The sequence below is a fragment of the Dasypus novemcinctus genome, chromosome 5, assembly GCF_030445035.2.
Source record: "Dasypus novemcinctus isolate mDasNov1 chromosome 5, mDasNov1.1.hap2, whole genome shotgun sequence".
Classification (NCBI taxonomy): domain Eukaryota; kingdom Metazoa; phylum Chordata; class Mammalia; order Cingulata; family Dasypodidae; genus Dasypus; species Dasypus novemcinctus.
The window spans coordinates 117,145,247-117,169,238 of NC_080677.1; the positions used below are offsets into that span (position 1 = coordinate 117,145,247).

Sequence of the window (23,992 nt, forward strand, 5' to 3'; positions counted from 1 at the left end):
GTTCCTAGTGCCTCCTAAAGAAAAAGAAAAAAAAGACAATGGGCAGACCATGAGCAAAAATAGCAAGTAAAAACAACCAGCAGACAAGGGAGGGTGGGGGACTAATAAAAGAATTATACACTGTGACCAAATGGGATTTATTTCAGGTATGCAGGGCATGTTCAATATCTGTAAATTAAGCAATGTAATCTACCATATTAACAAGCCAAGGAAGAAAAATCACATGATCACATGAATAGATACAGAGAGATCACTTGATAAAATTCAACACCCATTCATAATAAAAATTCTTGGGAAAAAAACAGCAATAGAGGGAAACTTTCTCAACTTGCTAAAGAACGTCTACAGAAAAACCTACATCTAACATTTTACTTAATACTAAAAGACTGAATGTTTTCCCCTTGAGATTAAAAACAAAGCAAAAATGTCTGCTGTCACCACTTTTATTCAGCATAGTTCTGGAAGTTCTAGTCAAGGCAAAACGACTAGAAAATTATATAAAGGTCTATAGATCAGAAGGGAAGAAATAAAACTGTTCCTATTTGCAGGCAACATTATTGTCTATACAGAAAATCCCAAGGAATCTACAAAAATACCTTCGTAAAACTAAGAAGTGAGTTCAGTGAAGTCTAATGACACAAGGTAAACATTCAAAAATCAAATATATTTCTATTCTAGCAATAAACACATAGTGACTGAAATTTAAAATTCAATACTATTTATATTGCCTGAAAAAATTAAATACTTAGATTTGAATCTAAAAAATATATACAGAACTTTTATGCTAAAACCAGAAAAAACTGATGAAAGAAATGAAAGAAAATCTAAATAAATGAAGGGACATACCATGTTCATGGATTGGAAGATTCAATATAGTAAAGATATTAATTTTTAATTTGCTACAAGGTTTAATACAATTCATATAAAAGTCTCAGTATCATTTTTTATAGATATGGGATTTTTCTAAAGTTGATATGAACAGGCAAAAAAACGAGACTAGTTAATTTTGAAAAAGAAGAATAAAGTATAAAGAATCAGTTTACCTGAAATTAAAACTTATTATATACCTAATATAATCAAGACTTTGTGAAATTGGTAGAGGATAAACACATAGATCAATGGCACAAAGAAGAGAACCAAAACATAGAGCCACACAAATATGCCCAACTGAATTTTGACAAAGGCATGAAAACAAGTCAATAGAAGAAAGAGAGCCTTTACAACAACTGATGCTGGATCAACTGGACATCCACGGGAGAGAGGAGAAACCTTACTATTTACACAAAAATTAACTTAAGACAGATTATGGACTTAAATGCAAAAGCAAGAACTATAATAAAATTTTTAGAAAATAATAGGAGAAAATGTTTGATATCTAGGGCTAACAAAGAATTCTTAAACTTGACACTAAAAGCACATTCCATAAAATGAAAAAATTGATAAATGAGACTTCATTAAATTTTTAAAATATTACTCTGCCAAAGATCCAGTTCAGAGTAAGAAAATTTTCATACAATATATTTCACAAAGGACAACTATTTAGAATATAAAAGACCTTGTAAAACTAAACAGTAAAACAAACCTATCAGAAAATGGGATAAAGACATAAGGAGACATTTCACCAAAGAGTATATACAAATGACAAATAAGCACATGAAAATATATTCAACATTATTAGCTATTAGAGCAATGAAAACTGAAACCATACCATTACACATCTACCAGAATTGTTAAAATTAAATATATATCTTTACAAATGATGGTGAGGATGTAGAGAAAGTGGATTACTCCTATGTTCCTGGTGGGAATGTACAATGGTACAGCAAGTCTAGAAAATACTTTGGCAGTTTCTTATAAAACTAAAAATGCAATTACCATGAACCAGTAATTGCACTCTTAGGCATTTATCCCAAAGAAATGCAAATATTGTTTATATAAAAACTTGTACATGAATGTTTATAACAGTTTGATTCATAATAGCCAAAAACTCAAAACAACCAGATGCCCTTCACTGAATGTTAAAAAAAAAAAAAGGTATATCCATATCATGGAATATAACTGAGCAATAAAAAGGAATAAGATATTGATAGATGCAACCAACTGGGTAAATCTCCAGAGAATCATACTGACTGAAAAAAAAAGTCAACCCTAAAGGTTAATTACTTTTATATAACATTCTAGAAATGACAAAATTATATAAAAATGGAGAACAGATTAATGATGGCCAGGGTTTAAGGAGGAGTTAGAGGTAGGAAGAAAAAGGATTTGGCTATGAAAAGGCAACATGAGGGATCCCTGTGGTGACAGAAATGTTCTGTATTTTGACTGTATCAATGTCAATGTCTTGGTTGTGATATTGTACCATAATTTTGCAATATGTGACCATTGGAGGAAATTGGATAAAGGGTAAATGGGGTCCCTTTGAATTATTTCTCACATCTGCATGTGGCTTTCAAAATGAAAATTTTAACTAAGGGTAAAAAAAGGTGTGGCATAGATAGAGGAAACAAAAATGGCAGAAAATTTGATGTTTATAGAAGAATTGATTGTATTCTTGCCTTAAGATGATTATGAGGTTCTTTAGAGCAGAGATCATAAATTGTATCACAATTTCTAGTAAACTTCCTGATGCAACATGATTTTCAATGAAAAGATGTTGATTTAACTGAATGAATATTTAATATAAGGTCCATGAAAAGATTACTGAATTTTAGGAAAAGAAGTAAAGAAGTAGACATGTCAAAGAGATTTAAAATTAACACTAAACTGGATATCAGTAAACTTGAATTTCAGACCACAGTACTAAGTCTAACTTGCTATGTTACCTTGGGCGACTCATTTACCATCTCTTGACATTTGGTTCTAAAATGTTAAATGAAAGGATTAGACTTCCCAAATTTAAGGTGTAGATACTGTATTTGCTTCTGGAAAAGACTTCCCAAGGGCTTCCACAAAGTATTACTTGGGAAGGTTATTTCTAACCATTGCTCATCAACATTCTAAAGTTTACACAAAACACACAAAACCCTAATCCACCAGATTTTAAATAAAACCAAGTCAATAAGAATAAACTGGAGACCATATAAAGTAATACTTCCATATCTTTCAGCTCATTTAGTAAGATTTCCTAAATCCCTGACCTCTATGGCTGGGACAATCTCTCTTCCTATAGCACTGAAAGTCTTCCAACCCATAATTTGGAGAGAGCTGCCTAGGATGTCTACTCCAAAGGCAGAAAAGCTTTCTATGAAAGATATAATCTTGCTGAAAAATGACCGGGATTTCCAAGAGTATTAGATACTCTAGTACAGAAAGTACAATGAGGAGCAAACACAGAATGATATCCGATATTAAGAGGATAAATTCTACTTTGTATTAAGAAGAGAGTGTTGCACTCTAAGCAGAGTCTGTGTATTTAGGAAGGTCATGACCCGAAGTCTGCCTTTCACATTGGAACCCTGAATAATAACCAAACAATAATGTTCACACATTTGCCCTCACAGCAACTCCCTGGGAATGCCCCGGCTGAAAGAGAAGAAACTTGCATAAGCATTAGCTGTACCCAACACTAGTACTCAATGTAACTCTGGAGAATCCCTATCAGAGAATATTATTGGCACATGAATAAGGAGAAAATATTCTTGCCTTTAGAACTTTGATTTCATTAGGATGGAAAGGATGGTTCCATGAGAGAACCCAACACAGTCACGTGATGGGCTTAATGGGATGAACTGTGGGAGCTAAGCATTGGACCGTGGGAATGAGTGAGCAGAGGTCACAGGAAACCAAAGACTAGTTAGGGGGTGGGAGGAAGCAAGAAGCGGCAGTTAACTTTACTCTGCACTTGCCCAGAAGCACCAGGGTCCCCGGCAGTTACCTGTGGTTTCTTCACCTTAATGATCCAGGTGGGTGGGACAATAACAGCAGCATGAGCCCCCAGGGAGCAGGGTTCCTCAATGTGATGCAGCATGAAGCAGGTCACCTTATTGTGAAACTGAAGAGAAAAACAGACCCAATAAACAATCCTGGGCAAAGGGCAGCCCTGCAGCAAGGAGTAAGTGCACGCACACACCTATACACACACACACTCATCAGTGACCGGCCAATCCCAGAAGCTTAGAAAGCAGATTTCGAATTTATTCCAGTTTACAAACTTATAACGACTGATATCAAGAAACCAACCTAATAGTACGGCAAAGCCTGCTAAAACATTCTAACCATTTAATAGGATATTTACATAAAGATGCTGGAGCTTTGGACGGTTCCATTAACCTCCACTTTTGGCACACAATTTTCATTTCACTTGACTCGCACTGGCCATGGGCTTGGTTCATTTACAATAATGTCCAAAAGGAAAGAGAGACAAGCAGAGAGGTGATGTATATCATTTGCCTCTCTGTTTTCTATCGATAGATGTAAATCCTGCCCAGGTAGCCCTTCCAGATTAGGCAGCCCCAAAAAGAAGCAAGATATCTCTCCTGGAGAGTTGCTTATCCAAGAAGTAACAAAGAACAAAGGGATTGTTTCTGCTAGGTTTGCTTTAGGAACATGAATCCAAGCTTCCTTTACTAAAAATTACAAGGCCCTATTACACTTGGCAAGTCTAAAGTGGTTTTTGTTTTGTTTTTTAAAGGAAGGAAGTAAATGTAGACTAATGTTAATAACAATACCTCAGTGTTAGGGGCTTACCTAACGCCCACTGAGACACTGAGTGACCTTGAGCTAATCAAATTTTCAATCATCTTTTGTGTGACTGTAAAATTATGATGTGTGGTAGCAGTTATTTTCTAATAAACATAAAATCTACTTTACAGAATAACTATGTGCCTTACAATTTTAATCATAGTAATTTTTTAAAAAATGAATATCTGTTTCGACTTGGATTATACTTAAGGTGACCATATAATTTATCATCTTAACTCAAACAATTTAAGAGTGAAAGGGAACACTGATAATTATGCTGGAACAACAGGCATAAATTAGGAGGACTGTCTTAGGAAAACTGGCAAGTATGATCACCCTAATTATACTGTGTAAATCAGAGAGATTTTGTCTTCATTTCTGCATGTCTTCAAGATCTGCTGTGATCCAATGGCTAATTACAATTTGTTAAATAAGTACAAAATACTAATTAATAAAATAATTATTTCCCCCTGCCACCACCTGTGGTCTGTAAACAATTAAATATACCAGAGGAATGCTATTTGAATACTTTCTTTAAGAAACTTGATTTTTTTAGCAATACAAATAAACCCCCAAATGTATGGCCATTCCATTTCTAAAATGATGGGGACCTTAGACACTGCCTACTTCAAATCTCCCAGTTTATACCTGAGTAATTTCCAATTTAGAGAGACTAAGTAGTATGTCTAATATTGCACAAATTTTATGTAGTTGAGAGAGAACCTGAATGCAGGCAACCTGGCTCCCAGCTAGTGTTCTTTCTGCAGTGCCACATTTGCTTGTTTTACATAAATAACCTAGAAGGGATTATCTATACTCTTAAAATATATCACTACTTTAATTTGTGCTTACTCCTTGCAAAATCACCTTGTACAATATAGGAAACTAGGAAACTCAAAGATATGTGGAATTGGCCAAAGTGATGCCACAATGATCAAGTGAAAATTCAGCCTTCATAGTGTTTCAAGCGGACTGTAGATTAATGAAAAGAGCACATGCGTTCTCTGTAATGTGAGAATGAGCTCCCATATTACTTGACCATGGATAAAACACTTTATCAAAGCACCGTGGCTAAACAGGGCAGGAGTAGATCCACCCAATGAGACCACACACTGCCAAGGATGCTGCCCCACAATCAGGTTCTCACTAGATCAGGGAAACCAGCAGCACGGACATCGTTAGGGACACCCGGACACTGAACCTGCTGCCTCCTCCCCACATGACTGACTTAAGGATGCAGCATTTCATTCAAGGACTAGGATAGCCCTGGATTTGTAAAAATTTTCTTGAAAAGAAGCTCAATGCTTATTTGCATAACAACTAACTGAAAGGGGCCATAAATGCCAAGAATAAAAATGTGACAGAATGGTGACACACTAAGAAGTGAGCTTTCTAGACCTTAAATAAGACTCTACCTACAGTAAGTTCTTCTGACATTGGGGGCCTAGAGAAATTACGTGAGAAACTGTTAGATTTACCTTTAGGCAATTGCCAAAATTAAAAATGTTTTTGACCTATAGAAATGTCAATTTCATGTGTTTCAATCAAACACATCTGGTCCTGCTTTTCAACCCTATGTGGTTAGTTAATTCTAATGTTCACAGAGGAGTGAGTTCTCTTCCTGCAAACCCTTAACCTAGCAGAAACACCATAGCCCTTTTCATTTTGGGTCTGCTGTGCAATAAGGTGACTATATATCCCAATTTATTCATTCATTCAAAAGAGTCAGTAGATTGGGAGATGAGAGTAGGGTTAGCAAACTTTTTCTATAAAGGGCCAGCTAGTAAATATATCAGGCTATGTGAACCATAAGACCCTGTCACAACTACTCAACTTGGCTGTCAGAGAGCAAAAGCAGCCATGGGCAATACATAAATGCAAAAACAGTCACAGGCAATACATAAACAAATAGGTGTGGCTATATTTCAATAAGCTTTTATTTATAAAAGCAGGTGACAGGACAGATTTGGCCCAGAGGTTATCGTATGCTCTGGATTAGAGTATACATCATCTGGTAAGAGAAAGAACAGGTACACAGGCAAACAAGAAAATGCAGCCCCAAGTTGAGACAGAAGAAAGACAGGTATTCAAAAATGGGAAAAGGGTGCATAAAAAAGAAGATACGTAAACGGAGGAAATTGCCATTGGATTCTAATAAATATATAAGTTCAAATGTAAGGAAGAACTACATCTCAACGAAGATATACAACATACCCATCTGAGGAAGGATACAGGAACCACTCTTCTTATCATAACACTTAGCCCCATAAAAGTTACCAGCATCAAAAACAAAAGAACCAAGATGCCTCAAATTCTGTGAGAGAGGAACAGCTAATGCCATGCTTGTCTTTACAGCTGCTTCCTACCACAGGAAGAGTTCTCAAAGGCCTAGAGTAGTGGGCAAAAATATGGTCTAGGAGTGACACCCCCCACATTCTAGTCTCAGGGCTAGAATGAGCAGAAGATTTCCCAATTTCTGATCCAATGTGTCAGTGTACGTAAAATGAAGACGTTAATTCATCTCTATAGTCTATTCCAGCACATATATCCTATGACTATAGTTTCAGTCTTTCTTTCCTCTTCCAAGGATCTTAAATGAAAAAAGTAGTAGTTAAATCAGGCTAGTCATCCACTTAGAGACAGGAACTCGGGCAATGACATATCTAAATGATAAAATATGAGCCCACCTTGCTTTATTAAGTCCCCAAACTTACCGCCTGTTTGCACCAGGAACAGCTGATAGCCACAATCTCTTTGCTGTGGAAGGAGAACTTTTGCTGGAAGCCCTGGGACATTAGGACAAGAGACAGAGAATTTAAAACCATTTCAATCACAATACACATTTACCCTCCTGAAGTTCAGAGAAGTGACTAAGGCCAGAATTGTCACTGATCATTTGAGGTAAGGGGACTGCAAATGCCACATTCAGCACTATGTTCTCCACCTTATGCCATCATTAATTTCTTATTCCCGAATCACCTGGAGTGTGAGAAAGGAGACAGTCATATTTCCCATACCACTAACAACTATTCAAATTCAGCTATAAAAAGAAGAGATTTTCTAAATAAAAGTAGTTGTGATATATATTTTTTATAAGCAATGGAAAAGCACTATTGGTTTAATGATCCTATATAACAATAGTCATTCATCTCAGAGCCTCTATACAACTTCAGTGTCCAAGAACCCAGAGAGAAAGAGATTAAATATCAGAGAGACGGTATCTTTAAGTCAGGGTCTGGGAAAAGTCCGAAGGTATAGTAGCAAATTCAAACATTTTCAACATTCCTTTGAGATGTCTGCTCTCAAAACATGTAGTTTTTCAATTTTTCTTCTTTACCAGCAAGCAGCAATGAAATTAATGGCATGGCAAGCACAATCCTCTTAAATGAACAAACAGAATTACTGTTTTCATCAAAAACAGAAGAGGCGCCTTTGGCTGCTGCTGTCCCTAAATAATCACCAGATAGAAGCATAGAATAATGCTCTGGAAATTTTCTCAGTTTTCCCAAAGCTCATCCATTTCTATCTGCCTGTGAAATCTGAACCAAAACAAACATAGGCAGCAATATGATAAAAAACATTTTAAATGAGATTTTAGGTAACATCATCAAAAGAAAATAGAAAGGTATGATGACCAGGAAAACTATTCAAGGCATTTATTAAATAAGTCTTGCTTGATATGTACAGAAATTTTTAAGTTAAAAAAATCAACTTACACTTTATTAAAAGATGCCCCACTAATTCTCACCTATCTGTAGCATTTTATACATGACTGAGCAATTCCTTCTTTTTAACATCTCTACTCCTTTGGTTTCCTAATATACCGACCTAGTTCTTTGTCCACCTCAGAGTCTACTGCCTGTGGACATAAGACCCGTTTCAGTCCTCTGTACTCTATGATTCCTCCTCTAATCCCTCTCATTTGCCTCAACCTCAAATCGCACTTTCAGAAACATGACCTCTTCTTAACATCAGACTCTCTTGGCTCTTGAAAAATTTCTCCATCAAAGCTCTTTTCTCAACAAGCTAAACAATAATTTAATATTAATAAGTTCCTGTGTAGAAAACAGTTAATATAGCAAGCCTGAGGTGGCTATCCTTAGAACAGCCTGCTTGCAAGGTACATCTGGGAATCTGGCTATCTAGAGGGACTTCCCCATTCCCAGAACAGATAAGAGTGGTTCATGGTGCCTAACTGTACAAATAATGTGGTTTACACTGAACACCTGCTTTCCTTCTGCGAGTCTGGGATTTTGGCATGTGCTAGGAGAGAGTACCTACATGATGAGTCCTCAACAGAAACCCTGGGCACTGAGTCTCTAATGAACCTTCCTAGTAGACAACACTTCAACAGGCTGTCACAATTCATTACTAGAGGAATCAGCACATACTGTGTGGCCCCACTGGGAGGGTATTCTTGGAAGCTCTTAGCTGGTTTCCTCCAGACTCACTCCATGTGCCTTGGCCTTTACTGATTTTGCTCTGTATACTTTTATTGTGCTAAATGATAGCCATGGGTGTGATTAAGTGCTGAGTCCTGTTTGTCCTCCTAGCAAATCATTACATCTAGAGGTAGGCTTGGGACCCCTGATACATTCCCCTCCCTGCAAATGACGACTCTTGCTATGCTCATGCTGTCAATGACAGCATCATTTCCCGAGGAGAGGATACACAGGTTCTCTGGCATACGTGAACTGAAGTACTGGGCAGGGTCTTATGTCCATGTGTTAAACACCGAGGTGAAGAGCAATCATCTCCACTACCTCCAGCACCTGGGAGTTGCAACTGTTTGACAGGAATAGATTACAGAAAAGACATGTCTTTTCAAGGCTGATGCACAGACTATTCGATGTAAAATAAAACGGTACCAAATATTCAGCAATGACGTCATATTAAGGCTGTTGAAAAGGTCATCAACATCCCTCAAGTACCTTTTGGCTTTAGGAACAAAACAGATGCAACCCATTGTAGTGCTGAGAGCCAGGCTAATTCCAGAAGAAAAAAAAAAAAAGGCCAGCCACAGCTGGGGCACTGGGAATTGTGCTTGCACAGAATTGTGGTGGATCTCTTGGAAATGAGCTGGTAGAAATGAGCTCTGTTTTTGTTTTGGACTCTAGAGCCACAGCAAACATGGCTTCAGGGTTATAATCTAACATAAATAGAACCACAAAGAAGTCTTCATGGATCAAGTTCTCATAGACCACCTGCTTGGGGAGAAGATTTTGGCTGGGCAATCAGAACAGTATAAAGAGCCAGCTTCCTAATTACCCATTTTAAAATGCTGACCCAAATCTGCTATTATGGTACTCACAGATGCCCTGACTGCTTGAATTTTAACTGACTCTATGATTGTTAAGGGCTATTTTGTTCAGCATTATCAAAGAGGAAGATAGGGATGTAAGGTCAGGTGCTTTGGATCCAACTGACTTAATAATTATAAATACCAAGAACCTCGAGGGATGAGGTCTTTTTTTCTTTTGTTCTTTGAGTTTTCCCAATCAAATGGAGCCTCTGAAATAAAGTTTAAACAGATTTATTCAGAACAGCTAAAGCTTTGCTGCTTCTTTTGCTTCTGCAATCTAGGGCATGTACCAAATGGCATAACAGTTTCAGATGAAACCAGAAAAGAATGGCTTTACTTAAAATCAGCTGAAATTATTTTATTGTTTGTATATTTAACTAAAGGAAAAAAGATATAAAAAAATCTAAGACATGTGATTCTCATTATAAGTTCACATTGTTAATGCAGTCTTGTTGGACTGTATCAAGAGACTAAGACATGATGTCCAGGACTTTTTCATTCCAAAAGCAGATGACTTGATGGAAATAGACTGCTTAACCCAGAACCTTGAATCAAGATGGGTTAACATTTATTACTGTAGCCATGATATTTATATTTCATATTTTTCTGGCCATCCTGATTCTTGGGGGAAATGTCTTATATAGATAATTGGTGTTATATTCATTAAGGCCATAGCTGCATACAAAACTTTAACTGTTGGGTTTTATATCATTGTCTTAGAATACTAGGGATATTTCTAATGTGAAAGCATTTTCCAAATGATGCAACCAGATTCAATTATGATAAATTTCCTTGACTAAAATCAATTTCCTTATCTCTGATTGACCCACAATTAATAACCTTACCAGTAAAAATGATAAATTTAATGTTGATAATATTCACCAAGCAGGTAGTTGTGGGGGGGGGAGGGGGAAGACTAGTTACAATGGTCTAAATTTTTTAAAAGATAGGATTGATGTTACCACAGTTCCCAACTATAGATTATTATAACTTTTCAGTTAGTCCATATAAAATATAATCTTGCTGATGGTACCCACTACAGGAAAAAACTGATAGCACTCATAATTCTTAACTACTGGATTTAGGAAATGTCCTTTTGCTAGAGGAACTAACATACTTTTTTTTTTTAATAAACTTAGACCTATTTGCCATAATATCTCCCAGACAACTGGGAAAGAGTTTTATATTTGCCAAAGTTATTCAGATTGTGCCCCTCCTGGCTTCGTATATTAATGCCCAGGTAATACTGGTATATAATATATGCCTTAGAGAGAGAAGGAAGTCTGCTATCTAGAAATATTTTTTTTTAATTTTTTAATTTTAATTTTTTGAGGTCCTGGGAACCAAGGATTGAGCCTAGGACCCTGTATATGGAAAGCTGGCACTCAACCACTAAGCCATACCAACTTCCCTGAGTTGGTTTTTCATTTGTTTTGCTTGTTGTTCATTTTTCTTTTGTCTAGGAGGCAGGAAGAATCAAACTCAGAACCTCCCATGTGGGAAGCAGGCACTCAACTAGTTGAGCCACACCTACTCCCTAGAAATAGTTCATACTTCATTTTGGACTTTTAATACATCCACTTCTCCCAGTAGTATCTCAGGCAACCGAATAATCTTTTCACATCAACATACCCATCAAAGTGTAGATCTTCTAGTAGGAGTCAGATACAAAGTTTTCTATCACTTTGCTGAGATTTTATTCTTTGGCTTGGAATTCATAAATTAGAAAGCTAAATAAAGCATTTTATCTTACCATGGAAATTATCATAAATAAATTATAACTCTATAACACACCCAACAAAGAACCTTGAATTGCTTATTGCAATGGTACAAGAAAGTAAATTTCTTTCTGTTATTTACTGACAGAATATGAAAGCATCTGCATGCTGGCTAACATCTCTGGGTGCATCTGATAAATGCTTCAGGACAAGTTGAATGGTGTCTACATACATTTCAGGAACAAGTCAATTGGTTGTCTGTGGGCAGAAGAAACCAAACAATGGAATCTATTCTTATGGGTTTGACAAAATAGGAGGCTTGTAGAGGAGAGCCCTACTTTTTTTTTTTTTTAACTGTTGAAAGAAAATAGTAAGGGAAGAGTATTATCTTTTAACAAGGAGGAATAGGCCATTTATACATGTCCAAAGAGATCTCAGGATTCAAAATTTTCAATGGCATTGACCCATATGGTCCCATCCCATATCAAGGAGTACCATTCTTTCCAAATAAGGGCCATGACATTGGTTAGCAAACTTACCAAAGTTAGGTCAATCTCCTCTGAAGCATAATTTACTGTATAAATAAGATTTTGACCAGATACTGTTTTGTTTTATTTTTTCTGTTTTACAAGTACAGGAAATAAGGAGATAAGAACTGTTTTTATGCCACCAAGGGAGCTTTCTGGTTTTCACACTTAGCTTTAATTATTAATTAGTTACCTCACCCTTTAACTGTTGGTCTCTAATGTGTCAGTTGTCCCCAACAGCAACCACCCAATTCCATAGTTATAATCACTACTTCTCCTTATTTTGGAAACGCCTGTGGCATTGTCCCTACCAGTGCAATCTCTTCCACCTGTATTCTATCCAGATTTTCACCAGTAAAAGTTTTAACAATTGCACCACTACAGCACACAGCATCTATCTATACTCCAGCTACTATCAGGGATGACACCACTATTGCTTCCTTAGGTGGTGTATTAGTCAGCCAAAGGGGTGCTGCTGCAAAATACCAGAAATGTGCTGGGCATTATAAAGGGTATTTATTTGGGGTAGGAGCTTACAGATGCCAGGCCATAAAGCATAAGTTACTTCCCTCACCAAAGTCTATTTCCACATGTTGGAGCAAGATGGCTGCTGACCTCTGTGAGGGTTGAGGCTTTCTGGGTTCCTCTGGAGTCAGCTCTACTGTTTCCTCCACAAGGTCAGCTGTGGACTATGAGGTTCTCTAGGCTTTGCCTCTCTCCACAAGGTCAGCAATAGACTATCAGGCAAATGGCTTTGTCTCTTTCCCTGGGGCTCCAGCTTAAGACTTGAGCATCAAACTCCAACATCAAAACTGCAACATTAGAAGCCCTCAACTCTGTTCTTTGCCATGCCTTTTATCTGTGAGTCCCCACCGCTTGGTGGTGCCCTAATCATAACTCAATCATGCCCAGGTACAGATCAGATTACAAACATAATCCAATATGTATTTTTGGAATTCATAACCGTATCAAACTGCTACAGGCAGTGATAACTCGGCGCCTAAATTCCGTTTTAGTCTCTGCTACCACTCATGGTACTAATTGTCTTAGGTCAGATTCCTAAGGAAAGAGACCCTAAAATGGTAATTGGCATTCAGGAAATTTATTTTAGGGAGTACCCTCAGGATAACTGACTAGGGGGAGTAAAGGAAGTAGATTTAGGCAGAGGGTATAGTTGAACTGGACACAGTCATAAAGCCTCAGCTACCCCAAGCAAGGCTCTGGATCTGGGATTTCCCTTCAGTGTTTTCTGCCTTTATAACCCAACACTGACCAGCCATTTAATATGGGCTGCCCTTGAAAAGGGAGCATTACCTTGGAGAAGTGGTTCTCTTAGGTCTAGGACTGTTCAGCAGGAGTTGACAACAAGTATCCATAAGTAGCAATGTGAAGGCAATATGTATATGGATAGAGTTGCAGCCAAGAGGAGTCTGAACTACAGAGTTGTGGAAATGGTTAATACAACCCAACATCCCTAGCAGCATAAAGGATTATCAGACAACAAAGGTATTGCTCAATTGATACAACAAAGAGAAACCAAATAATAGCTGTGTTTTAATTCCTTTTATAATCAAGAAGGAATGCATTAATGGATTTTAAAACTTTAGTGTAAAATTTTGAATGATAAAATTATTAGCAGAAAATACAGGAGAATACCTATATAGACTATTTTCTAAGCATGACTTCAGGCTGAAAGATAAAAATATTAGCATATTTGAGCATGAAAATTTTTAAGTTGGAAATATACGAAAACCATAAAATAGGGTAAAAAAAGGCACTATGCAAATTAGATATAAAATTACATGGAACATTTGGTGTATTTACATTTGAAAAATATACCAAATGTATGATATGGACTATAGTTAGCAGTTAGACTTTATGGATGCTCTTTCATAATGTTACAAATGTTTCACAGCAATTCAAGGTATTGGTGGTGGGGTGATGTATTAGAACCCTGTATAATGTTATGAATGTTTGTTTTGGAAGTTCACAAATTTTACTATACACATATTGTTTATGTATGTTCATGTATGAATGACTTATTTCAATAAAATTTTTAAATGAAAAAAAAATTTTTTTAAAGAGAAATCAAGAATGTATCATCAAGGGAGATGAGGGCAGATGCTCCAATAGAGTCATATTCTTTTGCTCTGTTTCTGGACCTAAGCCAGTTTTCAGAGACATAGCCCATTAACTGAAGGAGAAGGCAAGTGCCCAAGAAAAGAACAACAACAAAATATCACAGCAAGGGTATATGGCAATATTTACCTCAGTCCCTACCTAAAGGGACATATAGCCATTTATCTGGGCAATTGTATACCTGAGAAAGAGAAATATACAAATATTTTAAAGACTATTAGACAAAAGTCCCAGTTGTTTCGTATAACTAAGTACCTAAGTATGCAGTAGCATTATGCTCCCTCATTAGAGTTGGGGTATGTGGAACTCAAAAAAAATAGAATTCTGGACCAGGCTTAAAGCATGTCTACTGGTTCCACAGATCTACCAGAATCCCTTTCTCTGGTCCTCAACTGCACAATTTCAACCAGCATACTCAGTAGTTGGTAAAACTGCAAAATTGGTTTCTCATAGAAGAGCTAACATAGTAAGGAAATCCAAATGAGACCCCCAAACCACCCTTCTAGTCAGGATTTAAATCAAAGATGCCAATTCTGTATGCTCAAAGGTAATAAGTACTAGGTGTTATTAAATTAATAATATTAAAGGTGGTGATCATGGTATTTTGCTTATGCTGTAAAAAAATTATCTATTTTTACTCTTACAGGATAAGAAAGTAGAAGTGGTATTCCTGATCATATCTCCATTTATTTCACCAGTTTCATCTGTAAAAACAGACAAATACTGGAGGATTTGTACTGACCCAGCACAAATTCAACACAGTATTCCCCAATTGCAGCCTCTGTGCCAAATGTAGAATCTCTTGGCTTCAAGTCCAGGACATAAGATCATTGGTTTTGCAAACAAATTCATTTTCATCCCTATCTAGAAGAATCAAAAGCTGTTTGCCTTTACCTGTGAGAGCTAACGGTATACTTTTGTAGGTTTGTCCCAGAATTTCCAACTTTTCTGTACTTTTTCCTAATATAATGCACAGGGACCTGAACCATATGAACATTTTGCAGAACTTCACTTAATTCACTGCACTGATAACAAGAAGTAGCAGGTTCATTAGACACCTTGGTGGGAAAGGTGGGGAAATAAACCCTCTGAAGAATCAGAGGCCCCACACATCAGTGAAACTTTTATGGTTCAGTAGTCCAAGGCATGCTAGAATGTCCTCTCCAAATAAAGGAAAACTTATTGCTTTACAAACTTCTACTGCTAAGAATGAAGCACTTGGTAGACCTAGGTAATGGAGGCAGCATAATATACACTCAGCAAAACCTCCCTGATTCATTCACGGCACATAAATCTTGGTCTTAGAGTCTGTTTCTTGGCGACTCTGATCTAAAATGCTGGCTGAGATCTGCAAAGGTGATGATGTGCCTATCCTTTTATGATGAAGGATCATAAGTTTGAAACCACAAAAGGAACTTTGCCAAGAACAGCAGCACTTGCTTATGGAGATATCAGAACTGAACGCTGTGTTTTACTACAACTGCTTCTAACCAGCTGAAGCTGAAAAGTAATGAATTTATTATGCCAATATATCAGACCCTCACCAAAGTAATTCAAGAGCCTTTCCTGACCAATTTGTTTAACTAACTTGGGTGTACTTTTAGATTAACCTGACTTGTTTAACCAACTGTGGATATACATTTGGATTAATTCTGCCCTATAGAGAGTAAAATTTCTAATTATTCATCAGCAGAACTGTCTTTAGCCCCTCTCTTTTCCAATACATAAAAAAACTCTGATTTCTGCTTCTCAGCTTACTACTCAGTAGTGTGCATTTCTCTATCTGAATAGTAAATAAATTAAACACTGGCTGTGTTTATCACTGTACGGGTTCAATTTTAAAAATATATAAACATGCTGAATTTCCTTTAGCAAAAGGGAATTTTACATTTCTTTTCCTCCTTTACATCATATTATATTGCATTATATCTTTTTAGTTAAAGGAGGCTTTGCTGACATCAATTTGTTTTCAAATGTCCTTTTGGTACTCTTAGGCTTTTACATTGAGGACAAAGAGTAAGATGTATGTCTTTCTTTATAAAGTCATTCAAGAAGGGCAAATAAAAAGGGAGGTGAGCACAGAGAACCAAAAGGGTGTCCTCAGACAGACTGGTTTCAGGTTTTAAGAAAGAAACATATGAGAGATGAGGATTTGGAGACTGATTCTCTTACAGCTCTCCAGTCTGCATGCGCTTTGGAATCTTAATGTGTCCCAGGGATATGCATACTAAATTGTTCTGTTGTTATTTGCATGTTTTTCACGTGGGTCAAAAGGAAGAAACTAGCTCTTATCAACTGGCACCTAAAATGTGAGGCACCTGTTTGTCATATACAGGGCAATTACCTAGCTTTACATGCATTATCTCTATATTAGCCAGTAACTCTTAAGAGAAAAAAATGTTTCAAAAATTTTTGGCTGTGTTTTTCTTATAATTTGTTCATCTATTTCTAAATCACTATGTTTGAGGTAGTCATTTTAATAAAATCTTTTTACTTGTTAATATTTACTTTATACTTCAATAAAGAAAGAGAGAGCAAGCACTTAGAATGTACTTGGATAGACCCCATAAAAAGACTAGGAGCCAAAACTGCAGATTCATCATGAGCCATATTCTAGGGTCAAATTCTGCAAAACGATGGTAACAATGTGGAAGCAGAACCACTTCCACTGAGGAAGTAAGGGAAATGATGTGAGGCTCTTTGTCTCAGAGGACCATCTGCCTCTTGAGTGCCGAGAATCCTTGAGCAGAATGCTTAGGCATTTGGTATCTTTTGAGGTCTGAGCCAATGGCAGGAAGTGTCTCCACTCCAACCCTGACCCAAGCTTTGTATGACCTGGAATTATAAGCTCCAGTAGCATCAGCAGAGGCAACCAGAAGTAGGTAGTAAGGTAGGGGCAGTTCTGAAGAAGTAGTGAAGTGTACCAGAGTGATAAGAGCAATCAGATAAGCTGCAGCCACTAGGACATCAACCATGCCGAAGGCAATGGGAGCAGTGGCAGTAGCAAAATGTCTCAGTGATTTAATCTGGGGCCTGTGGCAAGGAGGAGTACTGCTTTTGAACCCTTAGCCCCTTGTCCCCTTTCCTGCTACTCAGCAAAAAAAGAGGAAGAAAAGTATTTTCCATTATTTTCAGACTTTGCAATCCCCTTTACTTTGCATATAATATCTAAACTGCATTTCCAATGGAATATTTTTAATAATTTTGTTATTTTTGAATTACAAAGATGCTGTTCAGTAGACTTTATTTAGATGTGTACATTTGAAATTTGCACCGTAAGTTCATTTTAAGTTAGTTTCTAACAATATGCATCATAAATAAACATGAGTTTTGACATTTTCCCATTGAATAAATGCTGCATGCTCTTTAAGTTACTTGAACTAATTACATAAGAAAACACATATAATGTATGGACAAATAATTCATAATAATGTGGCATGTTTGGTTATGGAATTGGAAAGGTATTAAAAATGAAGATCTAAGTTTAACTATGCGTTGTTGCACTGAAAGTTGCTTTTAAGACTTGATGTTTGAAATTTTTGAATTTGAGTTTCAAAATATTAACTGGTTTATTTTTGCAATTTTTACATATTTTCTAAACAAGGAAATAAAAGAGCAGCTGTCAAGTTGTGATTTATAAATATATTTTTACAATTACCATAATGCTGAATTAGATGTCTTATTCCTTCAAAAATGAAATGTCACAATAGCTATAATATCACTATAATTTTTTCATTGCATGTTGATTATTTTTAAAAGTACTACAGACTACTCACCAGGCTGTAAAAGAATTCTGATGGAATGAACACAATGTATAAGTTTAGTGAAAATCAGCCAGAGGTACATTTGCAGAATAAATATACATTCTGCCCTTAATCATTGATTGGACACAGGATTAAATTAAATAAATATTTGCAAGATCATTGACTTCCCTTGATGGCTATAATAAACAGAGAGTTGCAGGCATTAAAGATGGCTACCTGAGAACACTGGGCAAGAAAAGAGACATGGCTATAGCAATTCAGGGAACAGGGGGTCTAATTCTTCCCATTCAGTTGATTCTGCCAAGAGAAGACAAAGCCAGAAAAGGGAGTGCAATATGACACTAGGGAATAGTTGCCACAAAATATGTAAGGTTTATTGATTTTCTTTTAATAAAATTCCTCCAAGTCCATTATGGCTTAAAATTGTTGCACTGATGCTAGTTAACATGATGTCCAGTGAAGACATTTTTGCAAGGTGAAGAGTTTGTTCATCCAGATCCTTCCTGCCCTTCACATCTCTGATTCAAAAATTGGCTGTGTTGGCTATGTCTCTTTGTCTCTTAAACACACACACGTTCTTATAAGAAATCTGTAGATAGTCTACAATCCACTAAATAAGAGAAAATCTATAAACCTCAAGGCAACATTGTAAAGGAAAAGGTAGATGGACCCTAGGTAGGGAGGTCTTGTGAGAGTAAAGGTCTGATCTCCTCTTTGATATGGAAACATGGCTGGGAAGACTTTCTCACCCCTCCTCCTCCTCTTCCTGTTCTTTTTTCTTTTTTTACCTTTTCCCCTTTCAACCTATTCCATAATCCTCTTTAAGGGTCAGGAAGGAGCCAACTGAGAGCTACTGGGTTGAACTGGAAGAGATACTAGTTGAAATGGAGAACACTGTCTTTTTTGAGACCAAGGTGTGAAGTCTTCCAGAGAAGAACTCGGTAAAGAATGGTTACAGAAAGACAACTTCTTCCCAATATGGGGCAAAACAGCAAATTCAATGAAACTTATTTCAGGTGTCACTCACCCTCAATAACCTGCCTCAGTCAACCAATTCTTCCTTGCTTCTCTCTATTGTGAAAAATGTAATTACTGGTCAGCTCACCCCAGTGCTTGACCAGAAAGAGTCAAATGAATACATCAACTAATTAATAATTAAGATATGAGGAATATAATCTTCAAAATGATCTTGCTCTCTACCAAATAAAAACTTCCCTTTACTAATCATAAACATTTAAAATCTTTATAATGTGGTTAACGACCACTTCCCAGAGGATCCTTGCTTCTCTAAAGTAGATTTTGTATATTGAAAAAAATTTGTAACTCAAATCTGATGGGGTCAATAGTACATGGAATATACAGAATTCAATGCCACACACCAATCCATTGTCTTGCCTCACTTTTGAAAGTGGCACTGCATGCTGAGGAGCTTGTATAAACAGTTGTCCAAAGGGAGAGAGTGTATATATGTAACTGTGAATGAGAAGGGCCATCTTTTTTCAGGAACTATCACAATCTTCCTATTTTGTTAAAACTTCCAGATTATTATCTTTTATATCAACAAGGATTTTCAATGGAAGAGTGCATCCATCTCTCTTAATAAGTGCTAATTTCTCCTATTAAGACTACTGCCTCTTGAGGTGAGTTCTAGAACGAAAACACCTCTTAAGGAAAGGGAACTGGAGGTCTTTCAGAAAGGAAAGGAAGTGTAATAAACTGTGGATTCAGGCGGTCAGGCTCAGCTGCCCCGAGTGCTTGCAAGGCCTGAGGGAGCCTCCTGCGATGGCCATGGAGTGTCTGTGCCCCTTACCTTACCACACTGCTTACATTTTCCCTCCTGCCGCCTCCTGTGCACCCAGTGATGACGCACAAAATTCTGTGGGAAAACAAAATTAAAATGAATATATTCTAATTTATAAACATCAATATTTGCTTTTTGGTGTTTTAAGAATATAGATTCCCTAAATCATAACCTAAAGCTCATATAAACACAAAAAAGGACACATGTAAGCACAGTTAATTGAACAGTAAATCTGAATCCATTTGGAAAACTGAAGCTGATTCTTTATTCCTGGAGATCTTTCATATTTGCACATGTCACTTCTCCTGTCTTCCCTCCATGTCAATTCTTCCTAGTGGCAAGTAGCCATACCAGAATGCTGTTACTATATTTTCTCACTAGCAAAATTCTGTGCAGATTTGTGAATGTGCCAGAGGACACTTGGCTGGGAAGTAACTTAGGCAGGTAAAAGAAATATCCAAAGAGAAATGAGAAGGTAGAGAAAGAAAGCTCAGCAACAAACAAATCAATTTAACAAATATTTATTTAATGCTTTATATATGCCAGGCATCCACATGCTAAGCATTCTAGCTAGAAAGAATGTAGAAGAATTAAATTCCCAGGAAGAAACAGATCTCCTGATTCTGGACATGTGAGAATTTTTCACGAGTAAAGTGAGGAACAGAAAAGCCAAAGAAAAGATAAGACATAGACAAGAGATGTAGGTGCATCATTGAAGTTTTGCAGCGACATTGTGTTTAAACAGTCTTCAGACACCCTGAACTAGATTACTTTTCAAGGTCTAGTCTAATCATGGAGATGTATGAAACACCAAAATTCCTTTTCCTCTTAAATAGGCAATAATTCCTACAGCAGATTTTGAAGTAGCACCCAGCACCGCTAGCTCTTAGGATACATTTTAAGAGAGAAAGTTGGCTTCAGGCACAATGATGCAGATAATAAATGTTAATAACTTACATACAACACATCCCTCTTTAACCAATAGACCTAAAGTTCTATTAGGACTAAGGTCCTAATTTTTTCTCTCATCCTTCTTTAAGAAAGCACATTTTATCTGAAACTAACGTGTCTACTGTATGCTCTAGTTTCAGTCCATATTTTTCCTTTGAAAGGACCTTAAATGTATGTTCAATCATTCAACAAATACTTCTTAAATGCTTACTTTTTATCAAGTAAGCACTATTCTAAGTTGAGAGGCACACAGAAAATAAATCACTGTCAAAGAAAAAAAAATTGCTATAGCAAGGCATGAAATTCAGGGTGACAAGATTACCTTTAACAAGCATTAGCATTATCAATACCAAAATGCCACCACTATTTCTCTTAATAATGTTAAATCAATTTAAATTAAATCTAAACAAAGATCCTGGTAGAATAATGGTCTTTTAATTGTATAAAGATTAAAGAAACATAATGGTCTCTATTCGTCTAAGTTTTATCTTCCTTTTCCCACTGCCACAATTTAAGGAAACAAAGACACAATTCCTATATTGTTCTCAGAAAGAAGCTAATAATCATAGGTATCATTTATTGTGTGACAGGCCCTTTTAAAATGCTACCTATCGAGAGGGGTCTTAGATCCCACATGCTTGATGGATGCGATTCTCCTGCTTGGAGTGGTAGGCACTCTCGGTTCCCTGGTGTGGTGGTTGACCATCTTCACTTTTCTGTTAGCCAACCTATGCAAGTCCAACAAACCGGAGAGTAGGAGCTGCAACTCTGCTGAGGCTCAGGGCCTAGCTGGCACACGGCCAGTCGAGAGATTGAAGTTTCCTGGGTATACACCAACCCCAGCACCAACTACAGGTTCAGTAAAAGTGATAGAAGAGGCATGTGTAGAAAGTTCACATCCCAACATAGAGGTGAAGCAGACATCACCAACGCAGGGTCCACAGGATGGAGGAATAAAATATGGATTAGAGTAGACTTACTGGTATTCTACTATAGAACTATTGTGATTAGTAATGGAAGAAACTATAGCATTGATCCGAGAGAATGGCCAAGGTAGTTGCTGAGGGCAGGGAGAGGGAAGTAGAGATGAGATATGGGGGCATATTCGAGACTTGGAGTTGTCCTAAATGATATTGCAGGGACAGATGCTGGACACTATATATCCTGCCATAACCCACTGAATGGACTGGGGGAGAGTATAAACTACAATGTAAACTATAATCCATGTGGTGCAGCAGTACTCCAAAAACGTATTCACCAAATGTAATGAATGGGCCACAATGATGAAAGAGGTTGTTGATGTGGGAAGAGTGGGGGCGGTGAGAAGTGGGCTATGTGGGAATCTCTTATATTTTTTAATGTAGCATTTTTTGTGATTTATGTATCTTTTTTTAAGAAGACAATTTATTATTAAAAATAAATAAATTTTTAAAATGCTACATATAATCTTTCACTAAATCTTCACAAGAAGAGTAGAGATGATATTTGGTTGGCATGTACCAGTCAAGGCCTATGAGTTGCTAAAATATTGAAATATTTTTATATCGGTTGGTAAATTGCAACTAGTGTTCCTACCACCTCCATAGCTATTCCCCTGCTGCCACAGCATCCTCCACCTCCTCACCATTGGAGAGCACTCCTACCTCCTCATTATCCGGCAACTAGAATGTTAATTTCTGGCCTAACAAGTCTCCAGAAACCTGATCCAGTGAGCTCCTATCTGACCACAAATCATGTTGCCTGGGTAAAGCCACTGCTTCCTCCCAGGAGCGTCAGAAGACTGGGCTATGCCTGACTGGTGCTGGTTGTCTGCACAAGTTTAATTATGAATATGAACAATTCTCGCTCCCACGGATGGCTGTGGCTTTCGGTACAGCAGCAACAATCCCAGGAACCTGTCCAGTTTTCAGTGCCCACACCATCATTTCAATGATAAAATAGAGTTCTACTGAGGGTGAAGGTACAGGAGCCTCCCCACCTCTCTGCTTCACAGATGAGTTATGATGGTCCCTTATGACCTTATCCAATGATAAGATAAGAAATAAAGCTTACTGGCTATTTAAGAAAAAGGGCTGGGGAGGACTGGAAACAACTGCCAATTGTGACATATCCCAATTCACATTATTATTATAGGGCATGTTATTACAGGGTTTTACTTTCATTATCAATACCACCCACATTTTACAGATGAGGAAACTGAGGTATAGAAAGGTTACTTAAAACATAAGGGTCAGAGCAAGGATTCAACTCCAGGCAGACTGGCAACAGAACCTATGCATTTAATCCCATTCACAGTGCCTCTTCTCAGCTCCGAAAGATTCTATTCAATCTACTTCAATGTGATTCCAATAATGGTCAATAGTAGAACTATTAATTATATAAAAAATGTTAGTATTATAAGGGATAGAAGTGATGTAATATAACTGCTGCTAGTTTAGCAGAAGCTGAAGGAGAAATGAATAATATCATTGATTGAAGAGAAATTCTATACTTATTGAGATTAAAATCACCTAATGACTACCACTTTAAAGAGGATAATGCTGCAAGAATTTGATGCAATTACCTATGTAAAAATCATGGCTGACTGAGAGCATCAGTTAGCTTGTGACAGTTCTAATTAATAAAGGATTAAATCAACTGTTTCCACAATCATTTAGAAATTATAAAACTAATTTAATGGATCATTTGTGCTACAACTTATATAAAAACATGTACTTTAGGGAATAAAATAGAATATATTTTAACTGTTAAATAGTTAAACAGTTTAACTGTTAAACAGTTACTGCTGAATAAAATATTTTATATTTAACTGTTTAAAAATTAATACATATGACTCTACCAGTGATTTTTTTTTAAAGATTTATTTATTTATTTATTTCTCTCCCCTTCCCCCCCAACCCTGGTTGTCTGTTCTCTGTGTTTATTTGCTGAATAGCATTTGTCTGCTTCTGTTGTTGTCAATGGCACGGGAATCTGTGTTTCTTTTTGTTGCATCATCTTGTTGTGTCAGCTCCCCGTGTGTGCGGCACCATTCCTCGGCAAGCTGCACTTTCTTTCGCGCTAGGTGGCTCTCCTTATGGGTCACGCTCCTTGCGCGTGGGGCTCCC

At 36.9% G+C, this 23,992-nt stretch overlaps 1 protein-coding gene across 5 annotated transcripts in view; it reads right to left on the minus strand.

The window, feature by feature from the left end:
* The window catches only part of DGKI (diacylglycerol kinase iota), a 501,434-nt gene that overhangs the window by 255,296 nt on the left and 222,146 nt on the right, over positions 1–23,992 (minus strand). For all 5 annotated transcript variants that reach the window (XR_009185891.2, XM_071215292.1, XM_058297427.2 and 2 more), the window contains 3 exons: positions 19,944–20,009; positions 7,398–7,469; positions 3,878–3,994 (listed from right to left, as the gene is read on the minus strand). Coding sequence is in view for 4 of the 5 variants with exons in the window: in XM_071215292.1 (XP_071071393.1) it covers positions 3,878–3,994; positions 7,398–7,469; positions 19,944–20,009 (255 nt within the window). In the remaining variant the exon portion in view is untranslated. The remainder of the gene's footprint in view (positions 1–3,877; positions 3,995–7,397; positions 7,470–19,943; positions 20,010–23,992) is intronic.